A 21442-nucleotide genomic window follows, 5' to 3' on the forward strand; every position below is an offset into this window, starting at 1 on the left:
AGTCTTGGATATTAATATATTATCTTATTTCCATATAAATACAGCCTGAATACAATAAACCTGAAATAGCAAAAGTGCTACTACTTCACTGAGTCTCTTCAACTTCCACTTCCACATACTGGAGCTGATTCATTAAGGAAATTAAAGCAAAAAAATTAGTAACTTTGCACCTTGGCAAAACCATGTTGCAATTCGAATGGTGCAAATTAGCTAATTATTTTGCACAGAAGTTAAAGACTGGATTTTTTTTCATGTAGGACACAAATACTTGATAGCTTTATTTTTACACTGACATTTGAAGTTGATCTAGGACACGTCCTACCCCAATTATAAATCTGTCCCCACAAATAATCTTATAGCAATAACATCTTGAATTACATGATTCCCTCGATGCCCAACAAAGCTGCTGTTGCTCAAACCCATTTAAAATCATGGTAACAATTCTCACTGAAATCATGTTTAGTTGACGGTAGTGGTTTGAGATGGGAAATATTTTGGTGACCATGTGCATTACAATATCAGGAATTAACAGCCTTTGTTTTTAATACAGATTACATTTTAGCAGTTTGTTTCATGTTTACTGAGGGCCATTTAGTTTGGTTAATGCTCCATTATGTAAACCATAAGCAACACACAGGGATAATACAGGTATTTAGAAGCTCTAGAACACTTGTCATTTCTAGAATGTCTGAAGTCATGTCTTGTATTTCCTTTGCATTATAGTCCTAGAATTCTGGAGATGATGAGTATCATGGCTGTCAGCAGGTAGCTCCCTACTTTTCAGGGGTTCACCCGTGAGAATATGTGAGTCTCATCTGACTCATATCAATAGTACAAGTTGGTAATGGGGGGTCCTGCCAAAGTGGCACATTCATTCAGTAATGGATGGGCTAAGGGTGATGATGATGGGTAAAGTGAATTGTAGGGTAACAGGATAATGGTTTAGTGTAAGGGTGATGAATTGCCAGAGACCTCCAAGTCCACTGTCATCTGATTCCTGGTTATAGTTGCACAGGGGTTCCTGGTGCAGTGAGACTTGTGATTATGATTGCTATTCCCACTTGTCTTTAATGCTGTAGGAATTCAAGTTATAAAACATACTGAACTCCTCCCCCCTCCTCCCGTAGCATTTTTCTGCCAGTAGGATCCAGGGGAAGAGGCAACAGAGTGATGACATCATCATGCTGGTGAACAATGATGTCATTGAGGGGGTGGAACTCGGCCATTGCACTACAGAAAACAAAAACTGTATTACAGGGAATGGGGGGAAATGCACTAAAAGTGCTATATCTACCCATCCTGACACCTACACAATCAGGGATACATAATTTCAAAAGAGGATGCTCTCTTTCAAACTATGGTGACCCTTCATTTGAAAGATAATAGTCCCCTCTTTCAAATTATGTGCCCCTTAGTAGTTATTTTCTGGTGATAATGAGACAATAACATCCTACAATACAGAAAGTGTTAAGAAGTTCAGAGACTGGTGGTTCTAATGCCCAAATCCCACTACTGTATATGTTAAATAAGTGAGATGGTGAAAAATTTTCACTCAAAAAGTACTGTCACATCAAAAATATTCTCTCTGCTTCTGGCAAAGTGTAGCTCCCACCTGTGTTGTTCCAGGGCCTGCTGCCCTCTGTAGTTTCAACGGTCAGCAGGGAACTTTAAAGAGCTCTCTACTGTGTGACTTCCAACACTAGGTCTTAAAATCTCATTCGGATTGAGCTGGCATTCCTGGGTTCAAAATGAAATACTTCTCAGAGGCGAATGGAAGTGGTGTTCCATCCCTATATGAGTGCAGAGCATCACGCAGCAGAGGAAGAAGAGACAACTTGGTAAGGTAAGTGGGGGGTGGGGTTGCCTACCTAAAAACCTTGGGAGTCCCTTTAAAATTTTGCTACGTTGTCCTACCAAAGTTCTAGTTAAGCCTCTGGTTGTACAACAGATACAGCATTAAACCTAAAAATCTAATCTATTTTGTTTTCATTTGATGTTGTCTTATTATTATTTGCCTAAAATACAAAGTATAATATAAGTAGAATTTACATTAATGAAAAAAAATATCATGTTTCAGGATTAAATTGTATGCTTCATCATGTGGCTCCCTCTGCTGGTGGTGTTGGCTCTGATCTTCCTGTACAGATGGTACAGACAGAGTCAGATACTGGAGAATCTGTCAGATAAATATGTCTTCATTACTGGTTGTGACTCAGGATTTGGGAACCTGCTGGCGAGGCAGCTGGACAGACGTGGAATGAGAGTTCTGGCAGCTTGTCTAACTGAGACAGGGGCTGAAAACCTGAAGAAGGAGGCCTCCAGCAGACTGCAGACTGTAATCTTAGATGTTAGTGACAACGAAAGTGTAGGCTCTGCTGCCAAGTGGGTATCAACCGTCGTTAGAAATACAGGTGACTTATTTTTGCTTCTTCAATTTTGCTTTTCTAGTACTATTATTAGAAACATCATGGAGGTTTAGGGTAGAATAGAAAGTGAAAATGTGTTAGGTAACCATTTGTGACAGTTAACTTTTTTCACTGTGTTATATGTTTTAGATATCTGATATAGTCTCGCCCCCTCTAATCTGAAGTTATATTACCAATTGTTAAACCAAAACTATGTAGAAATTCTGTTGCTGTATACGAGGAATGCAAAGATGGTGGAATGCTGCAATAATTTTGCCTGTAAATTGTGCTTTAGGGGACAGTGCCCAGGGTGTATGCAGAGTAATTTTTTATTAAATATACCCATTATGAGCGCAATTTGGCAATTAATTAACTTTAATGTGCCCCTTACAACCCAAAACAATATCACTAACCATAGTCAGGGCCACTAAGAGTAAATTCCAGTACCGGCAAAGCAACTTCTTGGGGCATCTTCTTTAGCTGCTTAAAGGGACGTGACCACACCAGGTTGGTGGCTCTTCCCACTACACAGGCAGGTCAATGATCCCAGGAAGGCCCGGGCCCTGGTACTTTGTACCTGTTCGCCACCCCCTCTCAGCCACCATGACCATAATGTATCCCTTATGCTGCCAGCCCAACCATGCATTACCTTAAGTTTAAAATCGAGACCCTTTATTAGCTGATATTGTTGAATACTCCAGTGTTAAGTAGTTTCTTATCCAGGATACATAACCCAGTAAACTCCTGAATAAATCGCTGGAAAGCATTCCATAATTTTGAACTGGACAACTGTGTTACCAACAATGTGACATTGAGCTTACTTAGCATATTGATGCAGCTATGTGCATCCTACTACCTGTGAAATTCAATAAACACCTATAGGCTTCTATCCCCATTTAACTTGTTACTATTGGTGCATCTCCGGTCTTGTTTTAAAAAAATAATTAAATAAAACATAAGTAGTTTGATTGAAATATTTCCAGTAGCAAAACACATAAATGTCCTTAATGTGGGAGAACTATTGATTTAAAATATGTCAAAATTGCCATTATGGCTGTAAATCATAGGTATTTTGAAGATGTGAAATGTTTCAATAGTAACACTGAATAATGAATGGGAAACACAGATTCCATGTCACATGTGAGTGCTTCACCTGTAATCACTTTATGCAATTGTAGAAAATCATGGGTCGACATTTTAGGAATTGCAATGTTGCTTATAGCTGTATACCTGGTTAGCTGTGTAAGACATTGTCCTCCATTGTCCACCATTTTTAAATGGCTACAGAAATGAATGTGAGCGAGAGAGTACGAATAAGTAATTGCAAGCTCTGTGATTGTATTGCATTGTGCAGCCACACATCCCAACCACCATGTACCAACACCTCTACCTACCACTCCCATTGCTGAGACCTGGGGACTGCTCCATGCTGAGTTTTTCCTGCTGCTGCAGTGCGGGGAGTGGTGGGTAGGGTTTTACGAATTGTTTGTTTTACCATAACCCTATTCGAGAAAGCAGTTTCAAAAAAGATTTGTTGACTTTTCAAATTGGTGATTTTATTTTACAACTCTTATTTTCTGTACTTCAGGGCTCTGGGGCTTGGTGAATAATGCTGGCTATGGTTTTGCCCTTGCTCTCAATGAGTGGCAAAAACAAGAAGATTTCTCCAAGGTTCTGAATGTGAATTTGCTTGGTACGATCAACACGACACTGCAATTGCTGCATCTTGTCAGAAAGGCCCAGGGTCGTATTGTTAATGTATCCAGTGCTTTGGGAAGACTGTCTGTTATTGGCGGAGGGTATTGCCCATCTAAGTATGGTGTGGAGGCCTTCTCAGACAGCCTAAGGTGAGTGAACATAGTCAGAGCCTTGGAGGCTACTGATTAGTGTTGGGTTTATGTACCAAGAAGTTATGGTAGTTAACAAGGAAGAATGCAGATAAACAAATACTCCAGAAAATACTGTAATATATAAATTGAACATTGCTCATACCATGGTAGTTTTTTAACTTTGTTCCCACGCAAACCCATAACTATGTCTCAAGTAAAGAGGTATGATCAGGTGAGCGCATGAGATTTCCACAAATGTATCTCTGATTTACTGTATCTGATATAAGCTTGTTAAGAGGAACACTATTACCGATTTGCTATTTAATTTAACTTGTGGTACTGGAGTTTTGTATGACAAGCACTGAATTTTATAGATTTCACAATGTCTGTAATGTTTGTAGTTATTGTATTTTTGGAGTACTTTAACATTACTACATGATATTAGTCATTGTTAGCACAATATTCTATAGTTCAGCCTGACTGGTGCACTGTATGATGGGGTTCAGTGTTACTCTTTGGGCTCCGAGATACTGTTTTACTCCAGAATAGAGTATATTGTACCTTTTCTGCCATGCGAATGTTCTATATTTCTATATACAAAACCCAAAAAAGGACAGAGGGATTTGGATACATCATAGTACAATGTAGGTGGTATATTTAGTTTGCATACTTTAAGGGGCTGTGCCCTCACACCTTCCACTTCAACAGTATTTTGTTTTAACATTTTCTAATTATAAGCTGCATTAAAGAACAGATATAGGATGAAAGAGTCCCCTATGGCGCAATAACCATTGATACCAGTGCTGTTAGTGCTCCTAAGTATGCCTGATATGGTAAAATAAAGGTCAAACAGCAACAGACAGCTAGCATATAAGCCTTGGGATAGGCTAACAGATGGTACAATGCAAATAGTGACAGAGGAATGAATGCACAATGTATTCGATTTATTCCTTGGACATAATCCAGAAAAATAGCAGGTTTAAGCTATAAATGTAAAAGCATATAAAACACAATATTCCTCAGTAATGACAGGAAAAACCACAAAGTGGCCTAATAGGGTACAGTATGACACAGCCAGCCAAACAGAAGATTACCACAAGGAAACCTGGCTATTATACTGATATAAATCAAAGTCCAAGTGGATAAAGTCTATGTATATCCTTAGGAGTGGATCCGATAAATGACTAAGTGTCTCCCTCGGCATCCAGAGATAATCCAGTGCTGTGGGTAAGTACAATTCGGCATAAAGAGTCCATGGTAATAACTGTAGGACTTACCCTCGTCAGGGATGATGTCTGCGTCCTTTCAAAAAGCTGAGCTGCGTCCAGTATAATAAACAGATGCTGTGTGCGGTGGAAGGGTTGCGGCTCGATCCAGATGCGCATGCGCATGTCGTAAAGTGCCAAAGTCCTTCTTCGTACCGGTAAATGGGGCGATGGGCTGGTAATAATAGCATGTGTACGGTAGGCGTGAAGTCCAGGCAAGGGTCGAGGGCCGGCAGCAGACAGTGAATCCAATAAACAAGCCGAGGTCAAGGGTCACGAGCAAACAGGAAAGTCGGTAAACACGCCAGAGGTCGGGGTCACAAGAAACACAGGCAGGGTCTAAATCCAGGCAAGGGGTCATACACAGGCAATCCAACAGAATATCCACAGGACAAGAACAAGGAGCAGAGCAGGTCAACAGAACTGGTAACAGTAAGCTATAACCGGCAGTGAGGCTGCAGACCTCACTGCCTTAAATACAGAGATAGACCAATCAGGGCTTTCCCCTGGGGAATGCACTCTTGCAGGCTAATTGCCTGCTATACAGAAAGACCAATCAGGGCTTGCCCCTGAAGTGCACAGTTGCAGGCTAATGCCTGTTAATTCAGTCGCAGGCTGAATCTAATAGCTGGTCTAATGGATGCGTGTGCGGACCCGGCTTTCTATACTGCCGGGACGCCGCGCTGCAGAAGCGTCCGACCGTTGCCTTGGCAATGGTCGGGAGTTGGGCAGAAGTGACGCCAGAGGGCACAGGAAGCGAGCCGCGGCGGCTGTGAGTACCGCCGTGGCTCGGTACACAAAAGGGGAAAGAAAATCCTTTAAGGAAATAGAACAATTGGAGGATGTGATCATTAAGCCCCCCAATAAAGGGGGCAATGTGGTCTTTTGGCCTACAACATTGTATGTTCAGGAAATTCACAGGCAACTCAAAGATACAAAATGTTACAAACATCTTTCTTCTAACCCAACTGAAGAGTTGAAATCATCCTATTATGATATGATTCATAATGCTCTTCTAAAGGGTGTGATATGTAAAACTGAATTTGACTTTTTACATGTGAATAAACCCAGGATACCTACCTTGTATCTATTGCCAAAGATACACAAAAATAAAATAATACCACCGGGTAGGCCGATTCTGTCCAGGAATGGAAGGCTTACTGAACAGGCAAGTATCTATTTAGATACACACCTGAGAAAACATGTCATATCACTGCCTTCATTCATATGTCCTAAAAATGCTAGATGGGATCACATTAGATGAGGAGGTTTGGTTGATTGTACATGTGGAATCTTGATGCAGTGAGATATTTCCTAAAAACAGAAGTTAATAATGAGTTCAACAATGTCTTAATGGAACTCTTGGGGCCAGATTTACTAAGCTGCAGGTTTGAAAAAGTGGGGATGTTGCCTATAGCAACCAATCAGATTCTAGCTTTCATTTATTAAGCACCTTCTACAAAATGATAGCTAGAATCTGATTGGTTGCTATTGGCAATATCCCCACTTTTGCAAACCCGCAGCTTAGTAAATCTAGCCCTTAGACTTCATTCTTAAGAAAAGCTATTTTGTTTTCTCTGACAAGTGTTATTTGCAAATTCAGAGCATGGCTATGGGAGTGGCCTGTGCCCCGACGTTCACTAATCTATACTTGGGACAGTGGGAACGAGAGACTGTATTTAATGAGATCTTCAAATGTATACTGATCATATTGTCACCTGGATCAGGTACATCGATGATATCATGATATTTTTGAGGGGAAGTGACAGTTTATTTAAGAATTTCATTGATATCTTCTATGACAACGAGAACAACTTAAAATTGACTTATAATATGAGTGACTAATATAGATTTTCTGGACATTACCATTAAAAAAAGGAGCAAATGACAGATTAGAGACAGATCTTTTCCGTAAGCATACTGCTACGAATAGTATCTTGCATAACTAAAGTTTTCACTTGCCACCAGTAGTTAACAACATTCATATGGGAGAATTCCTTATAATTAGGTGGAATTGCTCCAATCCGCAGGATTTTAAAACTAGAGTTGAAGGGCAGAGCATTAGAGTAGATGAAAGAAGCTATAGTCGCAGATCTCTCAAGAAAGCCTTTAGGCAAGTGAATCAGAAAGAGCAAACTGATTTAATTTTCTCTTTGAGAAAGAAGGATAACACTCATACCATTAGATTCATAGGGCGATTTTTGCAATGAATGGAGACAAATTCAATCAATAGTGCAGAAGAATTGGTCTATTCTCCTCTCTGATGTAGATCTAAAAAAAATCTTAGATGATAGAGTACAATTCATTTGAAGGCAAACCACCAACTTGAGGGACAGACTGGTGAGGAGTCAATTCACATCTAACAAGAACAATGAGAAGATTGTAGGATACTTCAAATGTGGAGGTTGTAAAGTCTGCAATCATATGGTGACAAAATGGTGAAAAATGTTGAATTTTCAGATCGATATGGGGACACCCATCATATTAATAAGTACATTAATTGCAAAATGAAAGGAATTGCTTGTGTTCTTAAATGCCCTTGGGCAAAACAAGCATCCTTGAACATAGGAATGCACAACATGACAAAGATAACCATAAACAACTAACTTCTGTAGCCAGACACTTTTTTCTGAAACATAAAGGCAATTCTGCTGGCCTAAGGTGCCTTGGAATAGATAGGATTACTTTGGGAATTCGAGGAGAAGCTATAGAGAGACAATTACTACAATGGGACAATGTATGGATCTTTCTCTTAGACTCTACTGCTTCATTTGGCCGTAATGAATGCAACAGATAAATGAGCTTCTTATGACTTAAGCTATGTTACTTGAATAATTACCTTTTGTGATTCCTGACATTAAAAATTAGAACGTCTTTCACCTGAATCTGATAAATTGGGATATATATTTTTTTATTCCAATTACAATTTGAATACTTACCCTTTGTAACTCCTGACATCAAGAATAAGAGTGTCTTTTATTAGAATTTGATAAAGAGGGATATTTTCATTTTACAATGAAATTCTATGACATTCCTGAATAAGAAATCTAGGATAGCCCAGGGCCATCTTTTCCATTGGGCACGATGGGCAGCTGCCCGGGGGCCCCACGGGCAAGGGGGCCCCATAGGCACGGCTCTTAATGAGAATAAATAATCATGCAAAAGAAAAAAATCTGCAAAAAAAACCTACAAGGGTCACTGAGCAAGTACATCTATCTATCCCTATCTCTATATATCTATATCTATATCTATAACTGTATCTGTATACATCTATATATCTATATCTAGGGGCCCCGGTGCACTGCTTTGCCCGGGGGCCCATAATGTTGTTAAGATGGCTATGGGACAGCCATTTGGATTCGCTAATTTCTCTTAAAAGACTAGGTGAAATGACTAATCATTGTGACGACATAAAATAATATTCTTCATATACCCGTGGAATTTGTGGGTGCATCTATTGTTTATATAGATGGGCCTATTCTTAGTATTAACAGTTGGTTTTCTTTGAGAGACTCTTTATTACTCACCTATAATAGATATATAAGATTAGTCTTTACCTTTCAAAGTCCCTGTTTATAGTTGTCAATAATATATATTCTGAATTGATTTCAGAAAAAGGTTCTATATGTGGTTAATTATATGGAATAATGACTAAAATAGAGATTAATCACACATATATTTATTGATAATATTTATCATAATCTATATGGACACTGATATTTATTGTTGATTTGCATGTGTCCCAATTTTGTATACATGTGTACTTTTCACTGCGCACTTAACACTTATATCACACCTGTAGACAGATTTTATTCAACATATAATAATTCTCTGTTCACAATGTATTTAGATTTTCATTTAATTTTACTCTTGCAGTTACATGCATCACTTCACTTTATTTTCTGTAGTTTTGCATTTATTGACAATAACATATCATGCAAGTGTTCAGTGAATGTCTGATTTATTTCACTTCTCATATACTACACTCCCTTTTTTACTTTTTTCACATTTTTTTCAGTTTTTGTCACATTATTCACATTAGTTTGTCCGATATATTTTAGAGATTATATTTTCATTCATTCGTTTTATCTATTTTTAATTATTTTGCATTTGTATTTATAATCTCTATTAAGGTATTATATAAAGTCCTATCATCACATTATTGATTTTATTACATCTGTCATATGAATTAGAACAATAATAAAAACACACATTTGCTCCTGAGAGTGAATAAACACAGTAATTAAGATTTTGAATTACACACAGATATAATAAATAAATACAAAACTATTTCTGTTTCAAATTACTTACCAACATGTCAATACATTTTCATATGCATAGATTGTGTATAATATGTCATCAAATATAATTTTAATCTGATACATAGTCAGATGAGTAAACAAATACATGTTCACAATATTCATTGGTGGCGTTTCATGTCAATCAAAGACAAGCATGGATGATATATAAAAGGAATCCTTTGATAGCTGATCGGGTTATCCCTTGATAAAGCGGATAACGAAACATACGTTGGGACGTTTTGGATGTCAGAATTGATGTCACAGACCCGTAATTAATAGCCGACAGCGGCTATATAGCCGCGTCTATCGGCTTGATCTGTTTGTAATCATAAATGACTGTTATTCTTTGCTAGTATTTATGAGGAGATAAAAAAAACAACTCCCTCAGTTGAAAATTATCAGTCTGGAGCCTAATAGGGAACACACATGGTAATAAGATCGATAATATAAAATACTTTGGAGACTTTGAACTCCATTACAGATAATAGGGTATGCATGTGTAGATGAATGTGATGGAATTGAATGAAAGTAATCTTTTAAAAGAGACACTATATCCCCTTGGAAGACAGTGGTGATATTTGATAATATACAGGGTATGGAGGGATAACTAAATGAAGCCACCCCTATTCTGACAGTAAGGAGATCAAGCCACAAACCTATAAAATGGTGTTATTTCCTTAGGCTTTGATATAATCTCACAAATATAAAACCATTATATAATCTTGCTCACAAGTCTTGCATGTCTTTATGTTTTCTAAATAACCCTTACATCAGACTGATCTATCACATATGTTGCAATGTGGCAGCCTTTGGTATACATGTGTGACAATAGAATAACAGTCATTGGATGATGGCTAGCATTATAACATGTGAACATCACAGGCAATAATGGAGATGATGAAGGATATTCTTTATTAATTGCCATCTCGTAAATTAATAAAAATAATTATAAGTCTTCTTGTTTTACAAACAGTTAATGGTTTATGATATCTTATAGGAATTGTATGGAGTTACAAAATCTGCATATTTTTTAGTTCTCTAAGACGTCCTCTTACATAGAACGGTAGAGACCAATTAGCTGGGATATATACGTTAATAAAATGATACAATTCAATATAGTGTATCTACAGAAGTACTACGTTTACTGAAGCGTTCTATTGTTGTTTTTAGTTCACATTTCTTTGTATTATTCTAGTCACGTTCTCTCTATATTTTTAATTTTTCGCCTACACTAATCTCCTAATAAAGGCTTCGGACAACCATTGATTAAATAAAAAGTTACTTCAAATAAGTCATGAATTGAGAATACATATTACCAAATATTAGTGGACTGGAGTGCTTTCTTTTTATTCCAACTCTGGTCTTGAAGATAAAAATTATTGTGGATGAGCACCCCCTCACCAGTATAATCTAACGTATACTTCGATCATTTTGATTTAGGAATAAGGATGGTTTCACTCCTAGTGCAATTCCAATCTTTTATCTAGGATTTTGGAGGACTGAAAAGTTTAAATTAATAAAGGGCATGGTGTTAAAGTTAGTTAGTAGGTGGGACTTCAAACTAATGTTTAATGCTTAATGTGTGAGAACCATGTAGCACCCTCTTGTCAAACAGAAGCAAGAAACCCCAATGAAATTAATAAGCTCTCTAATAACTAAATAAAAATAGGCAATGTGACTCCTACCTAAATTCCTTAATCAGCCCCAGTTCTAAACAGCCTTATTTGATTTTCACTAACACAGGGTGGGGTCCCTCTGAGTCCAAACTAGCACCAGGCTACGCGTGCTGGGCTAGATCCCATTATAACAGGATAGACTGCAGGTCTGGGAACCCGTCATAGTAGAATCCAGCCCAGTCAGCATGGTCCTGGGGGAATTCTGCAAAAAATAAGTGGCCCCTCCCTAAAGACTAACAGTCCAGTACTGAAAGTGCTGGGGCTCATCCCATCACGCATGGGCTGGGAGTACTGGATAATAGCAAATAATTGGGACACCTGGAGTGGCAATTTTGCAATACTAATAAATCCTGTTGTCTTTAGGACCCTGCCCACTATACAAGTAAAATAATATAAAAAAGTAAACAAACACACAAGTGTTATTCAAGAGTGCTATTGACTTGTGTTGTACATAATTAATAATGCTTAGTAGAGATGCTTAAAATTAGTTTAAAAGGGTTTTTGAATTGGTTCTAAAGTTCTCAAACTTTAGATAAGCTAAACAATGTAAGAACAAATTCCACCATGTAGTAGCTGGTGGCAACATTTTATGTTTATATTAAAATCTTTTAACTGTGAGATGAAAATCTAGAAATTCAAACTGTAACTTAAAGTTAACTAAGCAATTAAAAAGTACACACTATGGCGGGCCAAACCAAAAATGAATTAAAATTTATTACAGAATGGTTCAACCAAAAAAACGGAGGTCAATGAACAGTATCAATTTCATCAAATTTCTTACTGATCCATGAGTTTGCCTATGCTGAGAAGGAAAGTGGTGATATATTAATATTAAACCGTTCAAAGAAACTACCATCCCCACCTACTTCTCTGCACTATATTTCCAATGCACAATGGCATTCCCCAAACCAGTAACTGTAGAACATGGAAAACTAAATCTAAATCAAGTGTCCCTAACCATACATCCAGCTTTCTTATTGATTTTATTTTTTCTCTACAGAAGAGAAATGCGTGAATTTGGTGTAAAAGTCTCCATCATAGAACCAGGCGCATTTCAAACACCGATGACACTCTCTATTGATGGTCATGTAAATAACTTGAAGCGTTTGTGGGACAATCTCCCTGCAACAGTGAAGGAGAGTTACGGCGAGAACTACTATGAGCAATGTAAGTTGTTAAATGTAGATCTTAATTGTCCTTAATACAAAGAGAAGGCCATTCTTGAACACTTATTTGTTATAAACATAATGGCCAATGCATAAGAAACCATATATACCCACCCACAACCAGAATTATCTATAACATATATATTTACTTATGCTGCAGCAGACCTATTGAGAGAGAGAGAGAGAGAGAGACCCACTGTGTCCTTAATGGCCTTTGATGCAGGAAGTCTACAGTTAATAAGTAAAATATATAGGGTAGGGTAATCTAAGTTTTGGGCTTGTAAGTTTTCTCACAATGGGGAAGTCACACTGTGAAAGAATAAAAAGAACAAAAAGAATCACAGACTACATATTTTGAATGTTTATTATTTATGTATATTAATTCATACAATATTACACTATTGTGTTTGAATAATTTTGTTTTTCATGTTTGATCTACACCATTGAGAATCCTATTTGGGAACACCTGGGCAAGAGATCAAATATAAGTATTATGTATTTATATATTTATAAATTGTATATGGGAGATTGATAGAGCTCTAATCTTTATATGTTCTTGATGTTTTTATATATATTTTTTCAACAAGTGTACAGTTAAAGTTCAAAGAGTTTTGAGCTGTAATCAAATGTAAGGAACCCTTTCATTTCTTTTTATTCCATAATCTATATATAAGTAATCTGTGTGATAAGCTACCAATGAACAGCAATCCTAGATGTTTTAACTCTTGTTTCTGGTGTACTTTCAGATGTGAAGGCAATGACAGGATTATTTAGAAATGCCAGCCCAAAAGTTCACAAGGTCACAGACTGCATGGAACATGCTCTGACTGCTGTCTACCCCTGGACAAGATACGCTCCTGGCTGGGACTCCAAGCTCTACTACCTCCCTCTATCATACCTGCCTACTGTCATATCTGACTATTTGCTGTGTCGTTCTGCACCCAAACCAGCTTGTATGTAATTGTCAATAAAGTACAGTATAACAGTATAATGTGATCATTTATCTCTAAATAGCATTTGTGTCACCAACTAAACAACTAGACATTGCTAAATTCAGAAGCTCAGTCCAATAACATTTTTGTTTAATGTTGACTTTTATTTTGGTATGAATAAATATGAATAACTGAATTAAAAAAAACAGTGCATTTTCTGTTTATGGCCCTCAAAATACGCAATGATCATGCCACTTTGCAAAGATATATTTGGAATCCTGAGACTGGCTAGACCTGTCATCCACGGTCTTTCCAATAATAACACATATTTCTTATGGGTCAAGAAGGCTTGCTAGCACAAAGTAATGTTGTTGCTATTTATCAGAGTTACTAACAGATAAGAAAAACTAACTAAGCAAACTCAATCAAGGTCAAAGGCTGTAAGACAGAAACAAAACGGTGATAGTCATTAAGACGGTACTGACAGAAGACATGAGGACTCCGACTGAACAGGAGGGCGACCTGCCAAAAGAAGTGCTTACAGGAATGCAGGTTTGGCAGGTTGCCCTCCTCTTCAGTCGGAGTCCTTCAGATGATGACTTGCTGTCTTGCCGGCTCTCGAAAATGACGTCATCCTGAAGCGCGACTGCCCTTTAAGGGGGTGATGGCCGGAGCCGCCTGTCATTTATGACAGGTAAGTACTATTTTAGGAGTTAGGGGTGTTAGGGATATTAGGGTTAAGATTAGGGTTAACTCCTAAAATAGTACTTACCTGTCATAAATGCCCCTTAAAGGGAAGTCGCGCTTGAGGATGACGTCATTTTCTGGAGCCGGCAAGACAGCGAGTCGCCATCTGACGACATCTGCAATCCGGTAAGTACTTCTTTTGGCAGGTTGCCCTCCTCTTCAGTCAGAGTCCTCGTGTCGTCATGTCTTCTGTCGGGGTAGTCAGTACTGTAAATAGGTACTACACCCAAACAAACTGTACCAAATTAGCAGGACAGAATCATAGTTGGGAAACAAGTGAAGGTCACAAGGCAATGTTACAGGTTGCCAAGATTATAATCTTGAAACATTAGCACAAAGTAAGAATAACAAACTGACAAAAAAGATGTATAAAAAAATGAGTTACTTCAAAATATAAGGTTGTCACAAATAAACAACGCTGGATATACACTTCACTTCAAGCATGCTGTCTTTCATATTAAAATCAATCTGAACTGAAATAATTGATTCTAGCTCCTTACATCTCATTAACCAACTAACTTTGTGCAGTAAATGGTCGCAGCACTTGTAGTATAAAATATGAACTATATGTGCTATTTAATTTACATTTATGATAAATTTTATGGTTCTCTGATAACAGAATAAAAGACAATGCATAGCCCTTTTCAATGTATTTGTAAGTGGTTTTATATCATTTATAATCTCATACAAAAATTCCAAGGAGGGAATAGAAAATGTTCTTTATTGGGCACTCAGTGATATGAATTGTAATATCAATAAAACTTAATTCTTTATTTATTTTGTTAAAATATATGCATTCCATTTTGTCCAGATTCTAAGCTTGTAGAGAAATATTAAAACCAAAAGAATTAAACAGTGTAATAAACATCTTATATGGTTTAGGATCATTCAGTGAGGTCTGGTAGTGTATCTACCATTTTATTACACTTTTTCATTCTTTTCAGTTTTTTTTGTTTAAATATTTCGCTACAAGCTTAGAATCTGAACAAAATGGAATACATATTTTAACAATATAAATAAAGAATTAAGTTTTATTGATATTACAATTCATGGGGCAGGGACTGATGTGAGTGAGTTCTCTGTACAGCGCTGCGGAATTAGTGGTGCTATATAAATAAATGATGATGATGATGATGATAATATCACTGAGTGCCCAATATAGAACATTCTTTTTCCTCCTTGGAATTTTTGTATGAGCATCTTTATTGTTCTGGGTGCACTACCCGATTAATAATGTTATTCAGATATGTTAACTGTATAGTAACACTTGTAAAAAGGAGAATGATGTTTCTAGCGCTCCACTTGGTATGCTGTCAAGTATGTAAAATAGAGATATCACCAATCTCTAACAGAACAGAATATAGAAGGATAAAAATATTACATACATCAGGTGCTCCCTTCACGCACACAGGAACGATATTTCTTCTCTATTCAGAGATAGGTTAACGGCAACAGAATACTTATTCGTTTCTGAACGTCCAATCCTCCTAAATCAACTTGTAAGCACATAACACTATCATAGTGAAGTATATCAAAACCATCAATGTTATATTGAATAAAGCTAGTAAAGTCTTTATATCCTCCGGAAGTCCACTGCAGTTCAGGACTGAAGCTTGTGGGTTTCCATTTCAACATATCTCCTTGTCCGTTCTCAGCAGCTTAGCGCCGCAAATATTGCATAATGGGCAATCCTATCTAATACAACACATATCTATCTATCACAGAGGAAGGATCCAATCCATATGTTCATCATTGATGGAAATATATCCGTCCCTCGGAAAAAAATATCAAATATTACAAACAATAAAAAGAAATAGATAACGATAAAAATATTGTGAAAGCCACAACTAATAAAAAGGTAATGATAAAAAAAAACACTTAATCAATATTAAAACCAAACAAAACTGAAATATGTATGATAAAGACCCATCTAACAGAAACAAGAGATGAGGAGATGGATGCGTTTGAACTCCTCCACAACTCATTCATATGTCATATTCTTGATCGTGGAACAGGCAACACAGGATACTGGCATGCAGATAGGAGCCAGAGAGAACAGCATCCATGAAAGTAAGGAGAACTGAAGATCTGGCACCTAGCAGGGAGGCAGGTGCTTTAAATAAACAGGGCTGACAGGCAATTAGCCAATCAAGTGAATGCAGGGAGTTTTGAAAACACCAGGTGTGCGCATGATCAGTTTAGACCAGCAAGTGAATGCAGGGAGTGAGAACCAAGGGAAACAGGTAAGAACAGTAACCAGAAAGAAAGGTTAGCTGGTGCAGTGTGCAACAGTATCCCCCCCTTTTAAAGGTGGGCACCGCACACCTAAGGCTTAGTTTTGTTCGGATACTTGGCATGAAATTTCTTGATAAAAGATGGAGCGTGAACATCAGAAGCATTCACCCAGGACCGTTCCTTAGGTCCATATCCCTTCCAATCCATTAAATACTTGGTCTTGCGCTGAATGGTTTTGGAATCCAGGATCTGGGAAATCTCAAAATTTTTCAGAATACTGAACAGCTGGAGGAGGAGACATATTTTTATTGAAAGAAAAATGGTTAATGATTAGAGGCTTGAGAAGAGAAACATGAAAGGAATTTGAGATGCGGAGTGAGTTAGGAAGCTTGAGTTTGAAGGATACTGGGTTAATGACCCAAAGAATTCTGAAGGGTTTAATGAATCAGGGGGCGAACTTCATGGAAGGGACTCGTAGGCGGATATTTTTTGTGGACAGCCACACCTTGTCCCCAACCTTGAGAGGAGGAACCACCCAACATTTTCTGTCGGCAAATCGTTTATAATGGAAAGAAGTCTTCTTGAGACACTAAATCATTTGGTTCCAAATAGCAAGGAAATTGTGATGGAGGTCATTAGCAGCCGGAACCTGGGTGGAAGGGAGTTCTGAGAACTTGGGAAGATTAGGATGAAGGCCATAAACAATGGAAAACGGAGTGGTAGAGGTGGATTCGTGATAGAGGTTGTTATGGGCAAATTCTGCCCAGGGCAAAGGATTCACCCAATTATCCTGGGAAGCAGAGGAATATAGACAAATAAAAGTCTCCAAATCTTGGTTCACTCGCTCAGTTTGACCATTGGATTGTGGATGGTAAGATGACGAGAAGTTCAGCTGAATATCCTGGGGTTTACAGAGGGCTCTCCAAACTTTGGATGTAAATTGAACTCCCCAGTCAGAGACAATCTGAAGAGGACATCTATGTAAGCAAAATATTTCCTTGACAAAAATATTTGCTAAACAGGATGCTAAGGCAGAAGTGGGATGAAATTCGCCATCTTCGAGAAACAGTCTACGACCACCCAGATGGTGTTAAAGTTCCTGCAGGCAGGGAGATCAGTCACAAAATCCATGGATATATGTGACCAAGGTTTGGATGAAATAGGAAGTGGCATAAGAGGACCAGTTGGAGACTGGCGAGAGGTTTATGTTGTGCACAAAGATGACAAGCCGCCACAAACTGTTTAACATCCGACCTAAGGGTGGGCCATCATTAACTCCGGGAGATGAGGTCATCAATTTTGGCGGATCCGGCATGACCTGGAAAATTGGGAACAGTGAAACCAACGCAAAAGCTTTTATCAAAGATTACGAGGCTCAAAACCTCCCAGGAAGTGGTACTGGGTCAGCAGACAAGGACGTGACCTGTAGAAATTTGGGATTCAAAATAAGCTGACTAACCACATCCGGTGATTCAGGTTTATAAGGGAATGACCTTAATAGGGCATCAGCTTTTTTATTTCTTTACCCCGGGCCGAAAAGTTCCTTGCAAATTAAAACGAGAAAAGAAGAGAGCGCACAAGGCCTGGCGGGGGTTAAGACATTGTGCTGACTGGAGATACAGCAGGTTTATGTGGTTGATAAAATTGGTCACTGGAAAATGTGCCCGTTCTAGGAGTTACCTCCATTCAGAAAGTGCCAACTTCATAGCTAGGAGTTCTCCATCACCGATGGTATCGTTCTTTTCAGCCGGCAGGAATTTGCATGAAAAGAATGCACAAGGATGAAGCTGTTTTCCAGTAGAGGAGTACTGGGAAAGGACTGCACCAACTCCCATTGCTGAAGCGTCTACTTCAACATAGAACGGTTCAGAGGGATCAGATTGTTTGAGAACTGGAGCTGTAGAGAATGCCTTCTTAAGGGTGCTAAAAGCAGACAGAGCCAGCTGGGACCAATTCTTAGTGTCAGCGCCTTTCCTGGTCAAAGCAACAATGGGAGCCACAATAGAAGAATAACTTGGAATAAACTGTCTATAATAGTTGGCGAACCTTAAGAAGCATTGAATGGCATTCAGGCCCAACGGAATAGGCCACTCCTTTTCTCTGTAGCCCTCTCAATGATGGATCGCACCTTCTCAGGGTCCATACATAAATTGTCTCAGGAAACAATGTATCCTAAAAAAGAAGTCTCTGTGACTTCGAAGACGCATTTCTCAAGCTTGCAATAGAGGTGAATAGAGGTGATTGGCCCTGAGTCTTGAGAGAACTTCAGCAATATGTTGTCTGTGAGAAGGCAGATCCTGTGAGAAAAGGAAAATATCGTCCAGATAAACTACTACCGAAGAGTGGAGAAGGTCTCTGAAGATCTCGTTGAAAAACTTTGAAATACCGCAGGAGCATGACTAAGCCCAAGGCCATGACCAGATATTCGTAATGGCCGTCTCTGGTGTTAAACACAGTTTTCCACTCATTTTCCTTTTCTAATTCAGCTCAGTTATCAGAGGAATTGGATAATGATTTTTCTGAGTGATGGCATTAAGATCCCTATAGTTGATGCAAGGTCGTAATGAGTTGTTCTTCTTTTTTACAAAAAAGGAATTGGCACCAGCTGGGGAGGAGAAAGGACGAATGAACCCTAGTTGGAGGTTTTCTTTGACGTAATCTGCCATGGCCTGCATCTCGGGAACCGACAGAGGATAGACACGACCCCTGGGTGGAATCTTGCCAGGAGGGAGATCAATGAGACAATCCCAGATACGATGCGAAGGTAAGACCTCAGACATCCGTTTATCAAAAACATCAGCAAACGAGGAATATTGGGAAGGAAGAACCACTTTGGTGGACTCTTCAATAGCAGCAACTGAACGTAAGGGCTTAACATGTACCAAGCACTTGGAATGACAGAATGGGCCCCAAGCCACGACTTAAGTAGACGGCCAATCAATATGAGGAGAATGCAGACAGATCCAAGGTAAACCAAGGATAACCAGAATTGAGGTGTGCGACAACACGTAGAAAGATATTTCTTCAAAATACCGAGTCCTGACTTGAAGAGACATAGGTTCTGTTTGTTTCAGAATTCTCCCATTAGGAATCTGACTCCCATCAATGGCTGTGAGCACCACTTGGGTAGGTAGTAACTTGGTAGGGAGTGACAAGGATTCCACTAGATTGGAAGAAATAAAATTCTCGGCTGCCCCAGAGTCCAGAAGAGCAGATTGTTGTCTAGATTCTCTGGGACCACGAAAGGTAATGGGAATTAAAGGCAAATTATTAAATTTGGGAGAGGACTTGAAACTCCCCAATCTGACCTCTCAATCACAGATTAGGTTTTGGCATTTCCTTGGCGTTCAGAGCATGAGACCAAGCGCTGCCCGGGTTCAGCACAATAGAGACAACGGCCACTAGAAATTCTCCTTCAGGAGAGAGCCTAAAGCACCCTAACTGCATAGGCTATTCTGTGGCACTAGAGGGTAGGCTCTGGGTGACCGTTAACACAGGATTCCACCATGAAGGTTCTTTCTTCCTAGCCCTCTCTCGCCATTGGATATCAGCTCGGTGGCACAAGGAGATCAGAGCGTCTAGGGTAGTAGGCAGTTCCTGAGAAGTTAAAACATCTTTAGTTTGTTCAGCCAGCCCTTGCCACAATGTAGCCATGAGAGATTCATTATTCCATTGCAGCTCGGATGAAAGTGTGCGGAACTGGATAACGTATTGAGTATGGGTATGGGAACCCTGTCGGAGTCTGAGTAAACTTGAAGCGGCTGAGGAAACACGCCCTGGTTCATCGAAATTTTTTCGGAAGGTTGCAGTAAATGCAGCACAATCCTGTCAATAAAGAATCGTTCCTCTCCCACAGAGGGGAAGCCCACACCAGAACTTGTCCAGAGAGGAGCGATAAGATGTAAGTCACTTTAGTGTGATCGTTGGGAATGTTTTGGGGGAGTAACTCAAACTGAATTGAACATTGGTGGTATCTGGGCGACTGGTAAGGCGGTTTGCAGAGAATCTAACCTAGAGGCTAGCTATGGCCAGTAGGCAGTGAAGAAGTTGTAGTTGCGTAGTATTCTGATGTTCACTGTGACCGACCAGCTGTTGCAGCATGTTTTTAGTAGAAGGTTCCCGATCATACCTGAGTTTGGAATAGACCTCGAAGCCCTGCTCAGGATAGACTTACCCCCAGAGAGGTGCGGAGTCTAACGGTAGAGAAGTATTTACCAGGGATCCCAACAATAGAATATGGACTTAGCTGTTCTCTAGCTGCAGGTCGCAGTCCTCTAAAGGGGAATAGAGCAGGGTAATATGGAACAGTGGAGTGGAGAAGGACTGATGGATAGTAAGTGCAGAGGTTCAGGAGAATGGCAGGTAAGTCTGGAGGATCCGGCACTTGACAAGCATAAATACACAGCAGTGAACCAAAGTGTTGAGGTCCTTGAAAAGCAAATAGCTGAGAACAGGACCGATTATGAAGCACAAGGTTCCTGCAATAATACCACAGGTCTTGATTGTGGAACAGGTAATACAGGATACCGACTGAGAGGTGGTGAACTGCAGAGAACTGATGCACTGAGATACCCAAAAAGCGAATAGCTTGAGAACAGGACCGATGATGGGGCACAAGGTTCTGCAATAATAACACTGGTCTCGATCATGGAACAGGTAGCACAGGATACTGGTATGCAGACAAGAGCCAGAGAGAACAACGTCCTCACAGGTAAGGAGACCTGAAGATCTGGCGCCTAGTAGGGAAGCAGGTGCTTTAAATAGACAGGGCTGGCAGGCAATTAGCCAGTCAAGTGAATGCAGGGAGTTTTGAAAAGACCAGCTGTGCGCATGCTCAGTTCAGACCAGCAAGTGAATGCAGGCAGTGAGAACCAAGGGAAACAGGT

General features: G+C 39.1%; 1 protein-coding gene across 4 annotated transcripts in view; it reads left to right on the forward strand.

Moving 5' to 3' along the window:
* LOC142141207 (retinol dehydrogenase 7-like) overlaps window positions 1-13633 on the forward strand; it is a 38662-nt gene extending 25029 nt beyond the window's left edge. For 3 of the 4 annotated variants that reach the window (XM_075199426.1, XM_075199427.1, XM_075199428.1), the window contains exons 2-5: window positions 2078-2411; window positions 3994-4252; window positions 12477-12643; window positions 13389-13633. In XM_075199426.1, coding sequence (XP_075055527.1) covers window positions 2099-2411; window positions 3994-4252; window positions 12477-12643; window positions 13389-13603 — 954 coding nt within the window. In that variant the 5' untranslated portion in view covers window positions 2078-2098 and the 3' untranslated portion in view covers window positions 13604-13633. Of the gene's footprint in view, window positions 1-479; window positions 1844-2077; window positions 2412-3993; window positions 4253-12476; window positions 12644-13388 lie in introns of those variants that run through there. The other variant, XM_075199429.1, reaches the window with a different exon arrangement.
* Window positions 13634-21442: the final 7809 nt, after the last annotated feature.

Source organism: Mixophyes fleayi, chromosome 2, assembly GCF_038048845.1.
Source record: "Mixophyes fleayi isolate aMixFle1 chromosome 2, aMixFle1.hap1, whole genome shotgun sequence".
NCBI classification, from domain to species: Eukaryota; Metazoa; Chordata; class Amphibia; order Anura; family Limnodynastidae; genus Mixophyes; species Mixophyes fleayi.